The 21,666-nt window shown below is 49.1% G+C and overlaps 1 protein-coding gene and 2 long non-coding RNA genes across 3 annotated transcripts; 1 reads left to right on the forward strand and 2 right to left on the reverse strand.

The window, feature by feature from the left end:
* Window positions 1-1,359: 1,359 nt before the first annotated feature.
* Window positions 1,360-8,119, reverse strand: LOC148217899 (uncharacterized). The gene is made up of 4 exons (XR_015800692.1): window positions 8,062-8,119; window positions 6,860-6,976; window positions 3,179-3,847; window positions 1,360-2,811 (listed from the first exon to the last, which is right to left on the reverse strand). It is a non-coding gene; the product is annotated as an uncharacterized LOC148217899 (long non-coding RNA).
* Window positions 8,120-15,315: 7,196 nt separating this feature from the next.
* LOC148217900 (class I histocompatibility antigen, F10 alpha chain-like) lies at window positions 15,316-18,871 on the reverse strand. The gene is made up of 8 exons (XM_088158442.1): window positions 18,741-18,871; window positions 17,636-17,899; window positions 17,034-17,309; window positions 16,543-16,815; window positions 16,346-16,450; window positions 16,212-16,247; window positions 16,054-16,086; window positions 15,316-15,568 (listed from the first exon to the last, which is right to left on the reverse strand). The coding sequence occupies exons 1-8, from the start codon at window positions 18,814-18,816 to the stop codon at window positions 15,555-15,557; spliced, it is 1,077 nt and encodes a 358-aa protein (XP_088014568.1). The 5' UTR covers window positions 18,817-18,871; the 3' UTR covers window positions 15,316-15,554.
* Window positions 18,872-19,005: 134 nt separating this feature from the next.
* LOC148217901 (uncharacterized) lies at window positions 19,006-21,445 on the forward strand. The gene is made up of 2 exons (XR_015800667.1): window positions 19,006-19,212; window positions 21,060-21,445. It is a non-coding gene; the product is annotated as an uncharacterized LOC148217901 (long non-coding RNA).
* The last annotated feature ends 221 nt before the right edge of the window (window positions 21,446-21,666 follow it).

Genomic DNA, 21,666 nt, shown 5'->3' on the forward strand with positions numbered 1-21,666 from the left:
CTTTCCTCAGTACCCTTCGTGCCCCATGTTGGGCGCCAATTAATGTGTTGGTTTGAAAGTAAAACCAGTGCGAGACTCCAAGTCAGTAATACAATTTAATAGGAGAAAAGAGAAAAAAAGATAAAATACATGCAATAATATAAAAGAAACAACCACCAACACAGTCAGAAATACAACCTGACACCCTGTCAGTCAGGGTGTTGGTAGCAGTCCGTATAAATGGTAGCTGCAGTCCTCCTGGATGACAGATGTGGTTCTGTTGAAGCAGTGCTCCTGTAGAAGGTGCAGTTTTCCTCCGAAGATCCAGCAATGATGTGGAAAAAGGTCCGACTTTCCTCTGGGATCCAGTAGAAAGGTCTGCCCTCGGGTCCCAAACCCCAGTTTTTTATCTAGGTAGGAAAGGCTTGGCTCCTGCCCCTGGTTGGGGCATCTCCCAATGGGGTGATGTAATCTTATCAGTCACACAATAGGACTTAATGGCCCATTAACGGAATATATCTTCTGGAGGAAGGATGGGTTGTGAAAAGATAACGATGATCATCCCCCCATCTTATCAGATGGCACATCAGCAGAGGATATCTCCCACAGAGATAAGGATCACCACCCCTCCCACATTTTAACAGATGGTGATAGAATACACATTTTTGCATTGTACCCCAGGACATGGTGACACCTGGCCACCATTGCCCGTGAGCACCGGGCCATGGCCCAGCACCTGCGTGACCATGCCCAGTGGGTGGCGAAGGCCAGGGCCAGTGCTGAGGCCACTGCGGCCACCAGCAAGGTCATCACAATGTCCAGGGGTGGCTGGACACGGTGACATGGCACCTGGGGTACTTGGTGAATGCTGTTAACCAGGACTTGGTGGTGACATGTAGGGGACACGGCGACAGGGGTTCCCCAGAGCTGGCCGGGCCCTCGGGGACATCGTGGTGGCCTTGGGGACATTGGTGGAGGGACACAAGGTGGTGATGCGAAAGCTGGAGGTGGCCGGGGATGCAGGCACAGGGTGGGGACATGGAAGTGGCACTGTCACCCCGAGGGACACTGGGAACCTTGGTGCCTTTGCCTTGGGGACATCGGGGCCACCCTGAGGTCGCCTGTCCTGTTTTGGGTCACTACGATGTCCCTGCAGTGTCCCCACGTGACCGCAGTTTGTCCCCCTGAATCGTTAAAAACCGGAATACTCACAGACAAAGGCGCTGTAACTAATTAAAGTTACAAAGTGGTGTGTTTATTCACCGGCACGGGAGTCACCTCCCAAAGGCGTGACCGCCCCGAACAAGGTTCTTTGCCCTCTATTTATTGCCCAAGATCTTACATACAATACATGTGCATAACCCCAGCACCTCCCATCCCCACCCCATATTAAAATGAGCCCATTCGTCCTTCACATGTTTGCAGTTCTTCTCTTGAATTGGGTCGGTGGTCTCGAAATGGGTCAGTGGTCTCAATGGATGAAGTCAGGAGAGTCTTCATCAGGTCTCAGTGACCCTCTGGAACAATCCAAGGCCTCGTGCTTTGTGATTAACGGTTTATTATTTTATGTTCTTCTATACATAAATTCATAATAGCAGATAATTATACCAATTAGCTCTTGCCTAAGCATCCAGTAATTGTTAACTTAGCATTTACCTACCCAACTTACATCTTGGTGATGGGAACTACTTTTATCCTTAGCAAAAATCTTAACTTTTTAAAATCATCATTCATCCCCCACTCCTTCTTCAAATTTAGTAAATTATTTTACTAATAACAATGCTTTGTTTACTTTTCATGCTCTAGCAGTTCTGGTAGGAAAAGCTTCTGGCCACCCTGTAAAGGCATCTGTTAATAACAACAGGTATCAGTACCCCCCTCTCCTGGGTAGTTCTGAAAAATCTATTTGCCATTGCTGCCCAGGTCTATAGAATTTTTCTAATTTGTGTAGGCTTTGGTTTGGGTTTATTTTTAGGATTACTTTGGAGGCAAGGCTACATTGGCGAGTCGCCTGAATTACTGCGCTTTGTAAGTTTCTGGCGATGATTCAATTTTTCAAATAATTGCACAGAGCATCAATTCCCCAATGTGTTTTCTCATGTTCCTTTTTCACTAATAACTATAACATGTAAGAGGGGATCACAAGCCTTCCTTTTCCTCTGGAATAGCCCACCCCTCCTGATTATAACTTTCATTTTTTTCCCTAATGAGCTTTTTGTCCCTTTTATTGTATCTTGGCTTACCTTCAATAGAGATATGCCCATCTGGAATTAAAGCTGCCTCAATTGTTTTAATAATTACCTCACCTTTAGCTGCTTCTCTTGCCTTTCTGTCCGCCAGCTCATTTCCTTCTTCCAGTTCAGAGCTCACTTTTTGGTGTGCCTTGATGTGCATTATAGCTACCTTTTCAGGTAACTGAACTACATCTCATAGTTTTAGTACTTCTTGTGTGTGTTTAATATTTTCCTTGTGAGTTCAGCAGTCCTCTTTCTTTCTAAATAGCTCCGTGTGCATGAACCACCCCAAATGCACACCTTGAGTCTGTATAAATGTTAATTTATTTTCCTTTCACCAGCTCTAAGGCCTGGGTTAAGGTGATTATTTCAGCTTTTTGTGCAGGTGTTTGTTGGCAATGTTCCAGACTCTATTACCTCCCTGTTTGTGGTAACTGCATACCCAGCGTGTCTTTTTCCACTGATGATGTAGCTGCTCCCATCAGTGAACCAGGTCTCAGCGTCCTCGAGAGGGGTGTCCTGCAGATCCGGGTGAGTGCAGTAGGTGTCTGCAATGGTCTCCAGGCAGTCATGGATCACTGGTTCTCCCATACTCCTGCTAAGGAAAGAAGCTGGGTTCACAAGGTTAGTTACCACAATTCCAATATCATCTTGTTCTACCAGTATGGCCTGGTACTTCAGGAATCTCTGTGGGGAAAGCCAATGCCTCCCTTTCACCTCCAGGACTGCAGACACTGTGTGGGATACTAACAAAGTCATCTTCTGGCCCAGGGTGAATTTGTGTGACTCTTGGGTGTTCAGTGCTACTGCAGCAACAGCTCTGAGGCACCCTGGCCACCCCTTGGCTGCCGTGTCCTGCTGTTTGCAGAGGTAGGAGACAGCCCTCCAGTACAGGCCCAGGTCCTGTGCTGGTATTCCCAGAGCAATCCCCTGCTTTTCATGAGAAAACAGAATGGTTTACTCACGTCTGGAAGTCCCAGGGCTGGAGCTGACATGAGTCCCTTTAGCTGGTCAGAGGCTCGTGATGCTTCTGTTGTCCCCTGAAGATCCCTGCTCCCTTCCCTGATTAAGGCACACAGGGATTTAACTAACAGTCCATAGTTATAAATCCACAGTCTGCACCACCCTGTCATGCCTAGAAAGGTTCTCAGTTCTTTCACTGTCTGGGGTTTCAGGGTTTGGCATATTGCTTCCTTATGGTCTTGCCCCAAGGCCCTTTTTCCTGCACTCACTTCATAGCCCAGGTAAATAAGTGTCTGCTTCACCATCTGGGCTTTCTTTTGGGATACCCAATACCCCTGCAGGCCCAAAAAGTTTAGGAGGCTTACTGTGCAATCCACACGTGCCTGCTGGGTCAGGGTGGCTATTGAGAGCTCATCCACGTACTGGATGACACATACATCCAGTATGCTTCACATACTGAAGCAGCTGTCCTTCTCCTGGTGGGGATTCCCAAGACTCCAAATCCATTGCCAGCTGCTCTCCAAATATGGTGGGGGAGTTCTTGAACCCCTGGGGTGGTACACACCATGTGAGCTGAGTTTTATGTCCAGTTTTGGAATTCTCCAATTCAAATGCAAAAATTTTCTGGCAGGCTTTGTGGAGAGGGAGGCAAAAGAAAGCATCCTTCAAATCTAAAAGGATAAACCAGGTTAGTTCAGGTGTTAAATGAGTTAACAAGGTGTAAGCGTAGGCAACCACTGGATATAAATCTTTTCTTATTAACAGCCCTTAAATCTTGTACTAACCTATATGATCCATCAGTCTTTTTCATGGGCAAAATAGGAGTATTAAAATCAGATTGACATCTTTTAATACTCTTATTTGCAAAAAGTTCTCAATGATTAGGCTGATCCCTTCTCTGTATTCCTTTTTCAAAGGACATTGTTTGACCCTTACTGATGGTTTTCCCTCTTTGAGCCTGATTTGCACTGGTAAAGCATTCTTTGCCCTCCCTGGTATTTTAGAGGCCCACACTCCAGGGAACACCTGATCCGTTATTTTCTTAATAAATTCCTTCTTCATTTTCAGCTTCAATTTCTCTGGTTACTAGCATTAAGTTTAACAACTCCATGTATTGTTGATCTTTTACCTCCAAACTAATTTTCCCATCTTTAAATATTTTTACTTCCAACTGCTCTAGCAGATCCCTGCCCTAAAGTGCAGATGGAGCTTTAGGCAAGTACAAAAATCAATGAATTCCCCCTCTAGGGTAGGGCCCTCTGGTCCCCTTCAATCCTCCTTTACCTGAGCCACCACCCCTTTTTCGGTCACCTTTTCTCTGTTTGTCACCCCTTCTTAGTTCTAGACACTGTTTTTTCCAGTGTCCAAATTTCTAGCAAAATGTTTTTTTCCTGGTCGAGGTGGTCCTTGTTTTGGGGCATCTTGCTCATGTTTCCCTTTTACATTTTCCTGTATTATTGATATTTATTTCTTCGTGCGTGGTTTACACCCCTGTTCCTGATTGCTGAAAACTCTCCACGCCTTGTCCAGCAAAGTCTCTAAGCCCCAGCTCGTTGGGCCCCGGATCTTCTGGAGCCTGATGTCACTTGTAGATTGCCCTAAAAACAAGTTTACCAACTGTTGTGTTCTGTCAGTGGATTCAGGATCCAGGGTGGTGTGTCAGTGCATTGCCTCTCACAACTGGTCTAGAAATTCAGAAGGGACCCTGTTTAATAGCATACAGGGCTGACCAGTTCATGGTTCTAGGAATTGCTCTCTCCAGCCCCTTCACTATCAATTCCTGGTATTTTGTTAGCTGTGCTGATTCCTCTGGCCTATTAGGGTTCCAGCCTGGATCCTGAAGGGGAAATAAATCCTTAACATCCTCCTGTGTTGTTCTGCAATCATCCTCGGCCAGATCTTTAGCCACCTTCAAAGCCAACTGCTTCTCTGAGTCTGTTAAAGAATCAAGCAGTAGCTGGAGGTCAGTCCAACCAGGCCTGTGCTGTCTAACCATAAACTTCATTCTCTTAGCACCACCCATTGGATCGCTCTGATAACTCTTAGCAATCTTTTCCCAGGAATCCAGATCCAATGCAGAAAAGGGAACTTTAACTGGCACTGTTGTTCCCTCAGAGGTTACTCTCTCCTTCAGAGGAGCCTCTCTAATTTGTTTTCAGGTCCTTGATGCTGTGGGACCCTGTGGGGAGGGCCCTTCCTCCTCACTGTCACTGGGGTGACGGTGGGTACAGTCAGGTTGGCTCTCATGCTTTGGGAGTTGGTGGGAAATCCTGCTTTAATTCCTGTTCTCCCGAGGGAAGGTGATGCAGGGGATGAAGTGGGGATAGAGGCTGGAGTTGATGGCTACTCTGAATCTACTTTCTCTATCACCCCTCCCCTTTCCTGCCTTTTAGAGGGTGTTTTAAGCAATTCTTCTGTTTCTTTTTCCTGAGCTTCCGTAGTATATTCCTTGTCAGGATGTGTGCATCTTTGATTTATTGAACACTTACTGCAACATCTCCTGGATTTTCCCCCGTTAGCTTTATTATCTTTTTCCAGAGGCAACACTGAAGGGTCAGATGGTGGCCTAATCCCACAATCCCTTTGCCACTTGTAGTGATTCCAAAGGGTGGAAAACTTCAGGATAATAACCTCCTGCAATTTTTGTTCACGCCTAAGTAAAAGCATTAGCTGTAACAAAGTTTCATAGTCAGGCATCCCGGCTGGTGGCCATTTCACCCCTCCTCAAGTCTATAAAGTGGCCACCACTGCGGGCACAGCTTAACAAACTCTCTCTTGGTTTCTGTACCACCATGGCCCACCAGCTCTTTCCAACGTGTCAAAATACATCCCAAGGGGCTGTCTTTAGGAATCTCTCTGCTCTCACTCGCCCCCATGCTCAGAGTTCCTCCTCTCTCAACGCCTTTTAATCTTGTCCCAACTCCGAAGCTTCACCTGGTGATAATCAGGTACAAAGGTACACTGAGCACACTCACCCCTAAGGATCTGTGCTGGTTTCTGTGGGGTTCCTGAAATCCCGTTTTCTAACAGCTCAAATATTCTATTGCTACCGTGTGCCTCCTGACCAGTGACCAATAAAATCCATATAACTATCTGGGTAGCCTTTTATTCCTTTCTGTGACAAAGATCGCAAATTCCATTTCTAGGTATCCTCCACTTGTATACTTGCCAGACCCACAGTTGTCGACAAATTACACAACGAAACACAACCCACGGGTTACAGTCACAGCTCCCCCTTGGACAGGGAAGTTCCTTTGGCCTGGGATCCCCCTCCCCGAACCTTCTATTCCTAGGCATATAATTTTACCAGCAGGAGAGAAAGGGAATAAATAAAAGCAACTGAAGGAAAAGGGTTAACAGTGAAAGCAGCGAACCAAATCACTTAAGCTCTGCAATTATATAATCTTTGACACAAGATGGCTGTGTTGCCTAAAGAATGAAACCTTTCCACACAAAATGGCGATATCTTTCTAAAATACTCACAATGCGTACTACACAACTAAAAAAAAAAAAGTTCCTTTTTATTCACCTCTAAAGGAATTAATGTATCACAACCAAACACTTCCAAACACTTCAATCACAACGCTTTTACAAAATGGCAAAATTCAAAACAAAAATTCGTTTTCTCCCCCTTCAAATTTCTGATCACAGTTCGCTGGCAAACCAAACCTCTCTCGTTGTACCTTGGGCTGAATATTCACAAAGCCACGCCGAAAATCCGGCAAACTTCGGCCAAGGCACAATTCCTCTGCGGGGGGAGGGTAGCTCTGAACTCACGTCGCTGCCTCTCCCCTCCGCACCTAGGGACCAACAACAATTGTCAGAATAGTGCCCCACACACTGGTGATTTTGAAGCCTCACAAACAACTAACTATATTTTCTCGCAGTTAAAACAGCCACAATTAAAACTTCGGGGTTGAACGGAAACCGAGAAATGTTGCTCAAAGCTGCAAACCCGCAGTACCGGGTACCGGGGTTACTCCCGACTGTGCTGGTATTTCAAACCGCACCCGCACTGCTCGCTTCCTTTAAACACAACACAAACAGCTTAAACACAAAACTGCCGCTCTCACCCGGTAATACACCGTTCACAATCTCACTGCTTGCACACACACAGCCAAAACTCACACACACCAGCCAAAACTCACACACACAGCCAAAACTCACACACACACAGCCAAAGCTCTCACACACAGCCAAAACTCACACACACACAGCCAAAGCTCACACGCATCAACCAAAGCTCACACACACAGCCAAAACTCACACACACAGCCAAAGCTCACACACACAGCCAAAGCTCACACACCACCCCAGCCCCCGCGATTCAAGTGTAATACAGGTGCTTTGGGTTCCTCCGCCCTCCCGGGTGTATCCCTTCTGCTAATCAGCCGCAAATCTCAAAATTCTTCCACAACCTACACATACATAAATTCAAAACACATACAATACTTTGCGAACATGCTCCCAAAACCACACAAACCAAAGTACATACAGCACACCGCTAACCCACAGTCTAAGCACACAAAACAAGTTCCATCCACACGCTCAAGAACACACGCACATCTGGAGCACACAGACTGTGATCACCATATTCTGCAACCCAAAAATGGAGTCACCCACACACCACCACTCGTGACGGATCCCTCAAGCTAAAAGCCCACCACGCTGCTTTTAAACCCCAGATAGAACTGGAGCCACCACAGCTCCCGTACCACAGCCCTGCCATGAACGCTGTTATTGCCCTGCCCCAGCTCTGCCCACGCTGCCGGGCGAGCTCCGCTCCCGGCGGCCGCCACCGGCCCCGCTTCGGGACAAGAGTTCCTGGGGCTGTTACTGATCTCACCCGGAACACAAACCACTGCCAAATTCCACGGAAACTTACAAACAAATCCACTTCAGGCTTTTTCACTGCGCGCCTGACGTCTCGCAGCATCTTATCAGTTTGCCTTTCTTAAAAGTGGTTATCTTTAATTTTTAACCATACCTTTTTTGTCCGTATCTCCGGCAGATCTCGTTCTTTCCCCCGGGGTGCCAGCGGGGAAAAGGAGCCCTCTTCCTAGGAAGATCCCAGGTGGGCGCCCAAGAGGGGTCCCGAACCTCGCTGGCCCTCGGCCAGAGAGAAGAGAGTCCTGCCGCGGTCACCAAATGATTTACCAAAATAAGAGTATTGGCCTATTACTGATACCCAACTGTGACGGACAAAAGACTCTTTAGCAATTTAAAGTTAGAAAGTGTATGTTTATTCAGTGCTGGGCAGCAGCCTGAGGTAACCCTCCAATACACACTGCAAAATTACAGGTGATCACAGAGTCGATTTATTGACAAAAGCTTCAAACAAATATATATTCATAATACCAGCCTCTCCCATCCCCCCCGCTTCTTGTGGTAATTAGCTTGAATGGCTATTAAGCATGCGTGGTTGGCTTCTTGAATTAAGTCTGGGGTCGTTTTTGTGGGGAGGGGTCTTAAAAAGAGGAAGAAAGGCGAGTCTTCCTCGCCCTGAACTCTCGACCCTTTCTATCGACGACAATACAAATGGCTTCTGGGAGAACTCAAATTTTCCCTCCCTTCATGACTTTGAATAAGTTTCTGCTTGCAATTGAAACTACTTACTAGTTTCATCTGTTCCCGTTGCAAGCACAGCTGAGCAAACATAAAATGACAGTCAATAAATTATTTAAGTTTCAGATAACCATCTGAAGGCCAGTTTCTTCTAACTCTTAATTATTTTCAGCAAGGCCTATGTTTATTCAGGGCCGTTTAATAAACTCTAGTAAATAACTAACTTTTAACTAATCCTAATTTCTCTAAGACTAAGTGTTTCACTTGGGTGACACATTGTAGTGTATGCACCCCATGCCGCAGCAGCTGTACACAAACTAAAGGGGGGACATTGGCTGGCCGGGAATAGGATGCTTAAATACCAATCGCTGTTATTAGAGCAGGATGGTGTTACCTTGGAAACAACTTCTGTTGTTAAGCCTGCCATGTTTCTGTCCTCCACCTTAACTGACGATGTGCCTGATCAGGACTGTTTGCAGACAATTGAAGAGGTCTATTCCAGCTGACCAGACCTGAAGGACGTGCCCCTGGAAAATCCAGATCAGGAGCTTTTTACAGATGGCAGCTAGCCCAGAGAGAACATGAAAACATTTCAACATTTTTGTGTTGAAAATCTTTTGAAACATCTAAAACAGGTAATAGGAAAAGGAATTACTGACATTGTACAATCAGTAGTGAGCAAATATGAAATCTGCTGTAGAAACAACCCTGATATGAGGAAAAGAGTTGTGTTAGGAGTAACAAAGGCCAGGGATCTTCCTGGAGATTACTGGCAAATAGATTTTGCAGCATTACCAGGCAAAGAGGGATACTGGTCCATACTGGTATTAGCTGACACTTTCAGTGGATGGCCGGAAGTTTTCCTCTGTTGCACTAACACAGCCAAGGAAGGAGTGAAAGTTTTGCTCAATTATGTAATTCTGAGGTTTGGGGTTCCCTTGGGGATGTCATCAGATAGGGAACAGCACTTTGTCACAACAGTGGTTAAAGAAGCGAGCCGGATTTTGGGAATTACTTGGGATCTGCACACACCTTACAGACCCCAAGCAAGTGGTGAAATTGAACGTATGCATGGGACCCTCAAAACACAAATTAGTAAACTTGGTCAGGAAACATCCATGACATTGGTTCAAGCCTTGCCTGAAGCTTTACTGAGTATCCACATCCAACCGAGGTGGAGGGATAACATCAGTCCCTATGAAATACTGTATGGCAGCCATATCAGATTCCACATGTTCCAGGTGAAATTCACATGAAGGGCAAACTTGATTCACAGAGATATCTAATGGCTTTGGCTCCACATTGCAGAAGCTCCAGAATTACATCCTGCTATCCAGACCCATAGGACTGGACACACCTGCACATCCCTTCCAGCCTGGAGATTGGGTCTGTGTGAAGTGGTGGGACAGTGATCATCTGCAAGCCAAGTGGAGAGGACCATTCCAAGTCCTGCTGACCACCTTCACTGCAGTCAAAGCTGCTGGCAAAGGATCCTGGATTCACTGCTCCAGAGTTAAGAAGGGTTCTGCTCCGGAAACTACTAAAAGAACAGAGATTGATGCAGATAAAAATATGTTTTCAATTATTCCTCTTTTATGCCCAAAGAAATGTTCATAACAATCATTATTCTTCTTTGCATGATAGCCAACTGTGCAAGACATTTCTACTGTTAGATATTTATCTATTATTAGATATTTATCTGCTGATAAATATTTCTTATTGTTAATTACTATATTTTAGATACTTATCCATTATTAAACACCTATTATTAGCAGATATTTAGAATAGAGACTTGACAAGGTAAAGGCCTTGTTAAGCTTTTAAAGGGGGGGAAAGATGCCTTAATTTTCAATTTTCATATTTTTCAGATTCTGTGCTGCCCTAGTGCGTGACTCTGAACTTCAAATAAAGTGTTAGCGAGTTCTCTTCACAGCTTAGACAAAACAATCTTTTTACAGTCTGAGAACCAAGGACACTGTTGCAGCTTCAGGCCCAAAAATTGTGAACAACAATGAATTGAGGAGAGCAATCTGGGTGAATGAGACTTCATAACCTGGAGCTCCAATTGAACAATTAACCCCAAGATGTAAATTGACCAAAACTGATAAAAGTGTGGAAATCTGTGACCGCTCGTCCATCTTGGGTAGAGCCACGGCCGGGCTCTTGTACTGCCCAAGGTGAATCCTTTGAAGGCCTTTTAGTAAAAACCTCCTTGACTCCTTTAACTCTGTCCAGCCTCTCTAGGCATCAGTTGGAGATTCCCCAGTGACCCTGGTGATCCGTGTTGGGAACACACCTGGCTGGGGGGCTCCACATCTTCCTGGCTCCCTGTGGACACCTGGATGAATGCAGGGGCAGGAACATCCATTGGGGCCCAAACTGACATTGGGAATTCCTTGGGGAGAGCAGATTTGTTGACTTTCAACCCAAAAAAATCTTCTGCATCCAGTCCTATCTTCTGGTGGCATCAAAGAATATTGAATGGTCTTGGAAGTCTTTTCCAACCTCAGTGATTCCATGGTTTTTATTTCCTATTGCCCAAGGGTGTCTTCTGCAGCCAAATACTGATGAACTGGAGCAAAGACCAAGATTTTGGAGACAGTGGGGTGGGAACCCCTCCAAAACAGGTTCTTCCCTCCCACCAAAGCACATGGATCCTCAGCTGGCATGGACAAGGAAATCCCTTTCTTTTGGCCTTGATTTGCTTTTCATTTTTCTTCATGGAGTAAAAATAAAAAAATAGAAGCTCTTCTTGGGATAAAAAACAAAGACATTGAACTGAGACATGGGTGGATGTAGTAATTATGTTGAGATAGACATGACTGGCATCATCAGCAGTCCTTTATTAAAAACTTTTCATGCCTTATTTCAATGGACTTCTCTATGGAAACTCTGACTCCTTCCCTCACAGGCAGCTCCACACAGCTCTGACTCCTCCTCTCTCTGCAAGTTTCCTTCTTCCTTCTACATCACTGGCTAAACCCCAGCCTGTCCCTTATCTGGCCACCTAACCCTGGCTGTCACAACAACTTCTTACCTTATCTGTCCCTTGCACAACCCCATGTCCCTTCTCTCCTCACAGCACAGCCAGCAGACTCCACCCCAAACTGCAGCAGATCCTCAGTCTCAAGCTCCAGCTGTGACTGTGACTAGTGGCCAGCTAGCCCACTCTTTTATAAAACACCCATCCTCATTGGGCAGGCAAGGCTGTTTGCACTCCTCAGTAATCAGTACAGGTGTAATTCATTGTGAAAGATTGCCTTCTAGCCTTTCAACCTATCTTCCCACAAATTCCCCCTTTTTTATTTAATTAAAATAAATTGACATGATGACACATTCACATATTTCATCTCAGACTAACAGTTATACAATTGTTTGGGCAACACATCACAATAAGGACATATACTTGAAATCTCAGTTCTCAAATATCACAAGTATGCTTAGCTTTACTTCATGATTGTTTCTTTCAGCAAGTTCTTATATAAGAAATAATTGTCTGCATGCTGTAGATTGATTAGACATTTACTTTTCCCCAGAGCCGAGAGTCTTATTACTTTTCTCCTCACATATAACCAATTTATTCCGTTTTCATTACCCAAAGTGAAACTTTACAGCAGCATAACAACAGCATACAATTCATTCTGATTGATTCTTCATTCTTTTCTCATTGATTGTTAGCTTTCTTTTTTAATTTACTTTGGTTTAGTTTGGCTTTTAGCAGTACAGAGCATCAACCTAAGGATTCTCTTAGCTCTGAAATGCCTTTGTGAATTAAGCTTGATACATTACCCAGATTCACACAGTACATACTATTAAAGCTCAAGAAGCAGAAAGCTGCAATTCATAAACACAATATATATATTTCAGCATCAAACAGACACATTGCATTCAACAGCAGAACCACCATCTCCAGCTTTTCCTGTGTCTTGTTCCTTTAATTACTTCACTTGTTCCTTCTTCAGCTTAGTTGCTTTTGTAAAGTTATTTTAACTAACTTCTGTGCAGGAGTAACATATTTGAACTTGACTCTTAATTCAGCTTTTTGGGGGACACAGAGGCAGCTCTAGCAGGCTCTGCTTCAGGGACAGGCACATTCTCAAGCTGAACTTCATTCTTCTCTTGCTCCCCATTAACTTCAATTTCTAGCTCTGATTCTTCTTCTACCTCCTGCTCTGTTTTCTATTCTTTTAGAGTCTCATAGAGCAATCTCCATGGGGCAGTCAAATTTGCAGCTGCCTTGTCCCCTTTGCATACTGCATCCCACGGTCTTTCCCCAACTTCTTTCCATACTCTAACACTAAAGGCAGTACTTTCATCAATCTTAATAACATATTTTTTTTTCCCCAAGTGTTTTTTTAATACACATAAAACAGTCTGTTGCCAGTGGCTCATCTGGATAAGCATCCCTTCAGGTGTCACAGTCAATCAGGTTCAGACCAGCGGCTTCCCCCACTGCTCTCAGCTTCCCTGGGCTCCGTCTCTGGCTGTACCTCACCCTATAGCCCAAGTCCAACCACGTTGGCATCACCATTATGTAGTAACTATGTTGAGACGGACTGGACTGATACCACCATCAATCCTTTATTAAAAACTTTACATGCCTTCTTTCTGTGGACTTCTCTCAGCCAACCCTAACTCCTTCCCTCAAAGGCAGCTCCACACAGCACTGACTCCTTTTCTCCTCTCTGCAAGTTTCCTTCTTCCTTCTACATCACTGGCTAAACCCCAGCCTGTCCCTTATCTGGCCACCTAACCCTGGCTGTCACAACAACTTCTTACCTTATCTGCCCCTTGCACAACCCCATGTCCCTTCTCTCCTCACAGCACAGCCAGCAGACTCCACCCCAAACTGCAGCAGATCCTCAGTCTCAAGCTCCAACTGTGACTGTGACTAGTGGCCAGCTAGCCCACTCTTTTATGAAACACCCATCCTCATTGGGCAGGCAAGGCTGTTTGTACCTCTCAGTAATCAGTACAGGTGTAATTCATTGGGAAAGATTGCTTTCTGCACTATCCTTTCAACTTATCTTCCCACACTTATTCTGTAAGGCTTTTCTTATTTCCTATAGTTATGGTCATCACCATCATCTCATGGTCATGGTCACCTCACAGTCACCTCATGGTCACAATTGTCTCACAGCCATGGTTGTGTCATGATCATCTCATGGTCTTGATCACCACATAGCCATGGTGTGTTGTGGTCATCTCGTGGTCACCTCTTGGTCAAGATGTGTCATGGTCACAGTCATGATCATCTCATGGCCTCCAGCATTTCATGGCCGTGGTGGTGTCATGGCAATCTCGTGGTCATCTCATTGTCACCATCATCTTGTGGTCATCTCATGGTCATGGACATCTCATGGTCATGGTCATTTCCTGATCACCATCATCTTATGCTTGTGGTCATCTCACTGTAATGGTCACCTCATGATCATGTCATGGTCACCTCATGGTCATCTCATGGCCACGATCACATCAGGGTCACCCCAAGGCCATGGCTGTGCCACAGCCAACCCATGGTCATCTTTTGGTCCAAATCATCTCTTGGTCAGGGTTGTGGTTGTGTCATGGTCATATCATGGCCATGGTCACTCTCATCCCATGGCCATCTTGTACTTGTGTCATGGCCATGGTCATGGCCAGGGAACCTCTCCAAGCCCCAGTTTTGGAACACTCAAGGACCATTGGGGGCAACAATGCCTGGCCTGACCCCTCTCCCATCCCACTGCCCTTCCAGGAGCCTGACATGGCCAAACCTGTCGGGGCTTGGCCTGCCCTGACCCTGGGCTGGTGTCAGTGAAATGGCTAAATAAATAATAAAGGGACTGGAATGACTAAAGGGCTAGAAACTGAAAGTGTAAGGAGAAATAAAAAGGGTGCACAAAGGCCCCTTTAGAAGACCCTAAAATGGGGTTGAGCAGACACTGATACAGACTATGAAGGAATGTTCTAGAAAGCTTCCAGCCAATCACAGACCCTTGTGCAGTCTCTATTTGCATGGTTATGCCCAGTAGTTCCCATAATCCTTTTCTTCTCCTCTACTGCTCGCCATAGTGTGACTGGATGTTGTCTGTCTTGGCTCCTCAGTGTCCAGGGTTGTTACCTGCTGTGGGGCCGGTTCCCAGCCTGTCCCTTCCATGATGGACTGCTACACAGACTCTCCTGGGGACACATGGGATATGGGGCATGGAGCAGGAAACAAAACCTGGGGGATGGAATTGGGTGTGGCTGAGAAGCCCTCATTTTGCTCCTGGTGTCCCCATCCCAGTCCTGGTGTCCCCATTTATGTGTCCGCATCCCAGTCCTGGTGTCCTCACACTGATCCTGGTGTCCCCATTCCCATGAATGTGTCCCCCACCCTAGTCCTGGTCTTCCCATCCTGCTCCTGGTGTCCCCGTCCCAATTCCTGCTGTCCCCATTCCCATTCCTGCTGTTCCCATCTCTGTCCCTTGCTGTCCCTATCCCATCCTGGTGTCTCAATCCCCGCGTCCCCATCCCTGTCCCCAGTGTCCTTATCCCTGTCCCCAGTGTCCCTATTCCCACTCCTGGCTCCCAGTGAGGAACTGTCGGCCACTGGAGGAGGGAACATGGATTTATTGCCCCAAGCAGGATTTATTGCCCAAAGTAGGATAATTTCACACCAGAACAAAAGCATTGGGAATATTTGTAATTCTTAGCTTTAAAACACTGGAAAATGGGAAATGTATCTGTTAGCAAAAGCTGTGGGTGGATGGGAACAGTGGGATGAGCTCTGCTGGCATCTCCTGGTTTCCTGGGAAGAGGGAAGGGGCCGGATCCAGCTCCATGGATCGCTCAGGCAATGATTTCTGTCGGGATGAGAGAGGGTCACGGTGTCACCCTCTCCATGTCCCCATCCCACAGGATGGACCTGGCTGGAGCCCATGGAGAGTGGGAGCTGTTTCGGAATCCCACCTCATCCCGCCCCAATCCTGCTCCATCCATCCCACGCGATCCCGTCCCATTCATTCTGCCCTAATCCCACTCTGGAATTCCACCCAATCCCTCTCCATCCATCCCACACCTACTCCATCCATCCATCCATCCATCCATCCATCCATCCATCCATCCATCCATCCATCCACCCCAACTCACCCTGCTCCATCCAACCTGCACCAATCCTGCCCCATCCATCCCACCTGATCCCAATCCAGAATCCAGCCCCGATTCCACTCCACAATTCCATCTGATCCTGCTCTGGACACCTGCATTGATCCAGAATCCCTCCCTGATCCCAATCTGTCCATTCTGCCCCGATTCTCCTCTGGAATCCCACCCTGATCCCATTGTGTACCTGCACTCAAGGCGTTGGTTCCCACGTCATTTCCTGCAGAAAGAGAAGATCCATGAGATTCCAGCACAGATCCAGTTAATCCACTGGGAATAACTCCAGGATCCATCCTGGGATCCAAACAGAGAGGATTCAGAGCTGGATCCACCACTGGTACTCACCGGCTGCCATGTTGCATCCATTCCTGTCCCTCCTCCCTGTGGAAAAACAGTGGGATCGGCGTTGGTGGCACAGGATTCCCAGAACAGTGCTGGGTGGATCCATGCCCCTTCCCGGCCCCCATCCCGTGTGTTACCGGATTGGCGCTTCCAGATGACAAATCCAATGAGGGCAATGAGGATGATGATGGCAGCGATGGACACAGCGACCACCACAGTGAGATTCCTGCCAGATGTTGGCTCTGAAAAATGTGGGATGGTGAGGAGGGGGAGGGGAATCCCCATTTGGGAATTCCAAATTCCCAATTCCCACATTCCACATTCCCAGCCTCACCCCAAGCGTAGATCCCAGGCTCCAACATTCCGGGATGCTCCACCCGGCACCGGTACTGCTCCCGCTCCTCCGGCCGCGCCTCGATCCTGGCCCAGGTGTGGAAGGTGCCGTCGCTGTTGGGAACGATCCCGCCCCACTCCGTCTCCTGATCCCAGATTTCATCCCCCTTCATCCAGTTGACTGCGATGGAGCTGGGGTAGAATCCGTACGCATGGCAGGACAAGATCAGCGTCCCGTGTTCCTCTTTTCCAGACACATGGACATCAGGGGGCTCTGGAATGGGATAACGGTGAGAGACATGCATGGAATTCGATTGAGTCCATGGGTGAGATCTGCCCCTGGAATTCCCACTGGAATTGGATGGGGGTGAGACCTGCCCATGGAATTTCCACTGGAATAGGATGGGGTGAGATCAGCCCGTGGAATTCCCACCGGAATTATTACGTTCCCAAGTCCTCCATTCCCAAATCCCACATGAATTCTGCTCCCACCTTTGCGGTCCAGCTCCTTCTGTCCATATTTGACGTATTTCTGGAGCCACTCTGGGCATTCATGCTCCAGGTAATTCGCCTGCCTCTCAACCTCGTTCGTTTCACTTTCCCAGTACCTCCTGCTGATCTCAGCAGCGCTGTCGGCCGCCACGAATCTCCTGGATCCCAGGTCAAAGGAAATGAGTTCCCGCCCATCGTAGCCATTCCGGAAGGACCCACGGACGCTCCCATCAGATAGGAGCTCACAGCCAAAAAGCCATTGTATGGTGTGGAGACCTGGGGGAATTGTACCCACAGAGTCCCAGTCCCACAGAGCCCCATTCCAGCCCTATGGAGCCCCAGAGTCTGATGGGGACCCACAGAGCCTCATCCCAGCCCCATGGATCCACATCCCAACCCATGGATCACAAGGTATCCCATTCCAGCCTAATGGATCCCCATCTCAGCCCCTTGGTGCCTTGTGAATCCACATCCAAGCCTCATAAATCCCATTCCAGCCCTATGGATCCCCATCATAGCCTCATGGAAACCCACCCCAGCCCCATGGATGCCACCCCAACCCCACAGATCCTATCCCAGCCCCACAGATCCCCCCCACTCACCCCTGCTCTGGTTGTACCGGTCCCGCAGTATATCCAGGTTCCTGGCATCCATGTTCTGGTTCCCCACGCAGATCTGGGTCTCCCTATCCCAATATCCCGGCCCGACTCTATCCTTTATCCACTGTGTCAGCGGCTCCATCCGGCCCCGCTCGCTGTCATAGCGCACGAAGGGGATCCCATCCAGGTATCCAATCATCATGAACTGAGGGATCCCAGGGCTGGGCTCTGACACCGCCACATCCAAGTAATACAGGGAGTGAAGAACTGGGGGGACACAGAGATTTGAGAGGATTGAGGGGGTCATGGATCAATGAAAGGGTAACTGGGAGAGACGGGAATGGGGTGCATGGGGTCCCAGTGTCCAGGAATGGTGGCTCAGGGGACTCCCACTATCAAGGAAAGGGGGATACAAAAACTGTGAGAGGTGGGATGGGAGTTCCAGGGGATTCCTGTGCCCTGGAAACGGGGCTCAGGAGTCCCCGGTGTTGAGGGAAAGGGGGGGTTTGGGAGCTGGGAAAGGCAGGAATGAGGGTCCAGGGGGTCCCTGGTTCAGGGGAATGGGGAATCTGGGGCTGGGAGAGGCGAGCGGATCTTGGAGGCGCAGCCTGGGAGACAGGAAAGACACTGAGGAAGTGCGGTGGGGGAGGGGACGGAAGGAAAGGCCGAATTCCAGGGAGTTCATCTGGATCTTATTGGATTCGCGCTGCGACCTCCCCTGAGACCCCTGGGGCGGCCGGGACCCTCTGGGACCCCGTTTCAAATAGCGGCGGGAGTGGAAAACGGGGGAGACACGAAAGTTGGGAGGTCCGAGGCAAAGGTGAAGGGCGAGACTGAGGTCTGGGAAAGGGGGATGCCCGAAAAGGAGGTGCAGGGTGTCCCAGGCCTTGAAATGGAGATTCAGGGGTGTCCCAGTGCCCAGGAATGGGGGTTCAGGGCGGTCCCGGTGCCTGATGAGGGGGTTCAGGGCGGTCCCGGTGCCGGGGAAGGGGGAGTCACAAAACCCAAAATGTGGCTATGGGAGGTTCCCGAGTCCAAGAATGAAGGTTTACGGTTTAGCCCGGAAATGGAAGTTCAGAGCGGTCGCGGTTTTAGGGGTCCCACTCACCTTTCGTCGCTCCCCCCGGGTCCCAGAGGAGCCCCAGGAGCCCCAAAAGCGGCCCCAGACCCAGCGCTGGAGCCATCGCGCTGCTCCGCTGCGGGCACGCCCGGCTCCCCCCGCCCGGCTCCCCCCGCCCAGCTCCCTCCGCCCGGCTTCGCCCCAGCACTGGCCCCGCCCCCAGGGCGGCCTCCGGCCCCGCCATTGGCGCCGCATGTTCCTGTCCGCCAATGGCAGCAGTATCTCTCAGTGACGTCATCAGTCGACGGGTAGATCCCGGTCTCGCAGGTTGTGGCGCAGAAGCGACAGAGACCGAGAGAGCGCGGTGGGGAGAGGGGTCGGCGGAATCCCAGAGAATTCCTCTCGATCCCCCGGCGGCCCTTTGAGAACTACCTGCAACTCCCTGAAACCCCCCTTAAGAAAGCTCTGGGAGTGGAGAACTGGAGGGACACGGAAATTTGAGAGATCCAGGGGTACAAAGGTGAAGGAAAAGGGAGGGTCCGGGGTCTGGGAAGGGCGAAATGCCCGAGAAGGAGGTGCAGGGGGTCCCAGTAGACGTGACGGGGATCCAGAAGGGGGTCCCAGTACCGAATAAGGGGGTGCAGGAGGTGTCCTCATGCCCAGTAATGGGGGTTCAGGGGGTCCCAGGATCAAGGAAAGGGGGTTGAGGGCAATGGGGGGTCCAGAGGGTCCCTGTGCCCAGGAAAGGGGGGGGAAGGGGTTGAGGAAAATAGAGAGTGGGGGCTGGGAAAGGCAGGAATGGGGGTCCAGGGGGTCCCGAGGACAAGGAAAAGGGGGACTGGGGTCTCCGAGAGGGAGAGGGTCGGGAAAGGGGTGCGGGGGGACATTGGTGCTGGATGAAGGGGTTCAGTTGGGTGCCGGTGCTGGATAAGGGGATACAGGGGGTTCTGGTGCGCGGGAATTGGGGGTTCAGGGGAGTTCCGGTCCTGAATATGGGGGTTCAGGGGGTCCCGGAACTGGGGAAGGTGGTCTCAGTTCCTCCGAAATGAAGATTCAGGGAAGTTCCCGTGCCCAGAAATGGGGTTTTCTAGGAGTTCCCATGCCGGTAACTCGGGGTTCAGGGGGTCCCGGTTCCCAGGAAATGGGGTTTCGGGGGTGGTTTCCGTGTACGAGAATGGGGCTTCAGGGGGTTCCACGTTCCAGGTAAGGGGGTTCAGGGTATTTTTCGACTGGGCAAGGGGGTACAGGGGGTCTCGGTGTCCCGAAATGAACGTTCAAGGGGGTCTCTGTGCCCAGGAAGGGGAGTTCGTCCGGAATTGGAAGTGCAGGGGGGTCCCTGTTCCCAGCAACGGGGGTTCAGGAGGGTCCCGGTGCAGGGGGCGGTCACCGGTCCCCGGGCGGATCCCGAAGCCGCAGCTCGGGAGACGCGAAAGTGATCGGGGAACGCGAGGAGGGGGAGGGGACAGAGGAAACCCTGGGAATTCCTCTGAATCCCCTCCGGGACCTCCCAGGACCCCCCGCAGGACGAGCAGAGGGTGGAGAACTGGGGTGGACGCAGAGACTGGGGGGTCTGGGGGCGTCCAAGAGTCAGGAGCAGAACTGGTAGATTCAGGAAGGTTCCAAGGTTCAAGGAAAGGACTGGGAGAGGCGGGATGGGGGCTCCAGCGGGTCACTGTGCCCAGGAAAGGGGTCCAGGGGTCCTCGGTTTTGAGAAAAGTGGATTTTGAGAGCTGGGAAAGGCAGGAATGGGGGTCCAGGGGGTCCCTGAGTCACGGGAAAGAGGGAGCTGGGGCTGGGAGAGGCGGGCGGATCCCGGGGACACAGGATGGGCGAAGGGAAATCGAGATGGGAGTAAAGGGGAATTCCAGGGAATTCATCTGTTCCCACTGGATCTCCTCTGAGATCCCCTGGGACCCCCCGGGACCCCGGGGGACCCTCTGAAACGCCCTTCCAGGAAGCGCCGGGAATGGAGAACTGGGGAGACGCAGAAATTTTGGAGATCTGGGAGTCCAAAAGCCGAGGAAGAGAGCGCATCTGGGGTCTGGGAAGGGCAGCATGGCCGGGAATGGGAGTGCAGGGGTGTCTCAGAGCACTGACGGGGGTGCGGGGGAATCCCAGTCTCGGATAAGGGGGTGCAGGGGAAAGGAGTACGGGGCTGTCCCCGTGCCAAAAATGGGGGTTCAGGGGTTCCCGTTGTGGTAATTGATAAAAGATTCGTGTTAATCACAAAAGTCTTGGGGTTCGTATAAACCAGAATACTAAGGTCTGAAGTGAAGCATGGACGCTAGATAAAGGAAAATATATGATTAAATCGTTCTGTTTTAAATCACCATGTTACGTTATGTTGTGTTGTGTTATGTTTCCCAGATAAGTTATATCTGCTGCCAGCTTGCAAAATCACACTTCCGGATAGCCCTTCCTGCCTTTGTTTGATCACTGCTGCCTATCTCAAGGACCAGACTTCCAGATTTCCCTGGTGGTTGTCTACAAAGACCAGATGTTTATCTGTGAGACTGACTATCACCCAGAGGCTTTGTGAGTTTGGATACAGATGTTTATTCGACCACCACTGCTTACTTGGCAAAATTATGACAGAAAAAAACCCAAAATTAATGATTATAATGAGAAACCATAGTATAAGAAGAGGCTGCAAACCAAGGTTGGATGGAGTGTGGAGTGGGCGGTGACCCCTCACGTTCCCCAGCGCTGCTTGATCTGTCTATATCAAATAAAGCAATCTAAATTTTGCTGAATATCGAGACTTTTGTCTCTCATTTATAACAATTGGGAGGTGAGAGGAGTGATGGGATCTGGGGAGATCCAGACCATTGCCAGATCGTGGTCAGCTCATGTTCATCACGTGGTCACTCATGGTCATCTTATGGTCATCTCCCAATCACCATCATCTCATGCTCATGGTCGCCTCATGGCCAGGATCATGTTATGGTCATGGGCATGCCGTGGTCATCTCTTG

Source organism: Sturnus vulgaris, unplaced genomic scaffold (genome assembly GCF_052056855.1).
Source record: "Sturnus vulgaris isolate bStuVul1 unplaced genomic scaffold, bStuVul1.hap1 Scaffold_198, whole genome shotgun sequence".
Lineage (NCBI taxonomy): Eukaryota > Metazoa > Chordata > Aves > Passeriformes > Sturnidae > Sturnus > Sturnus vulgaris.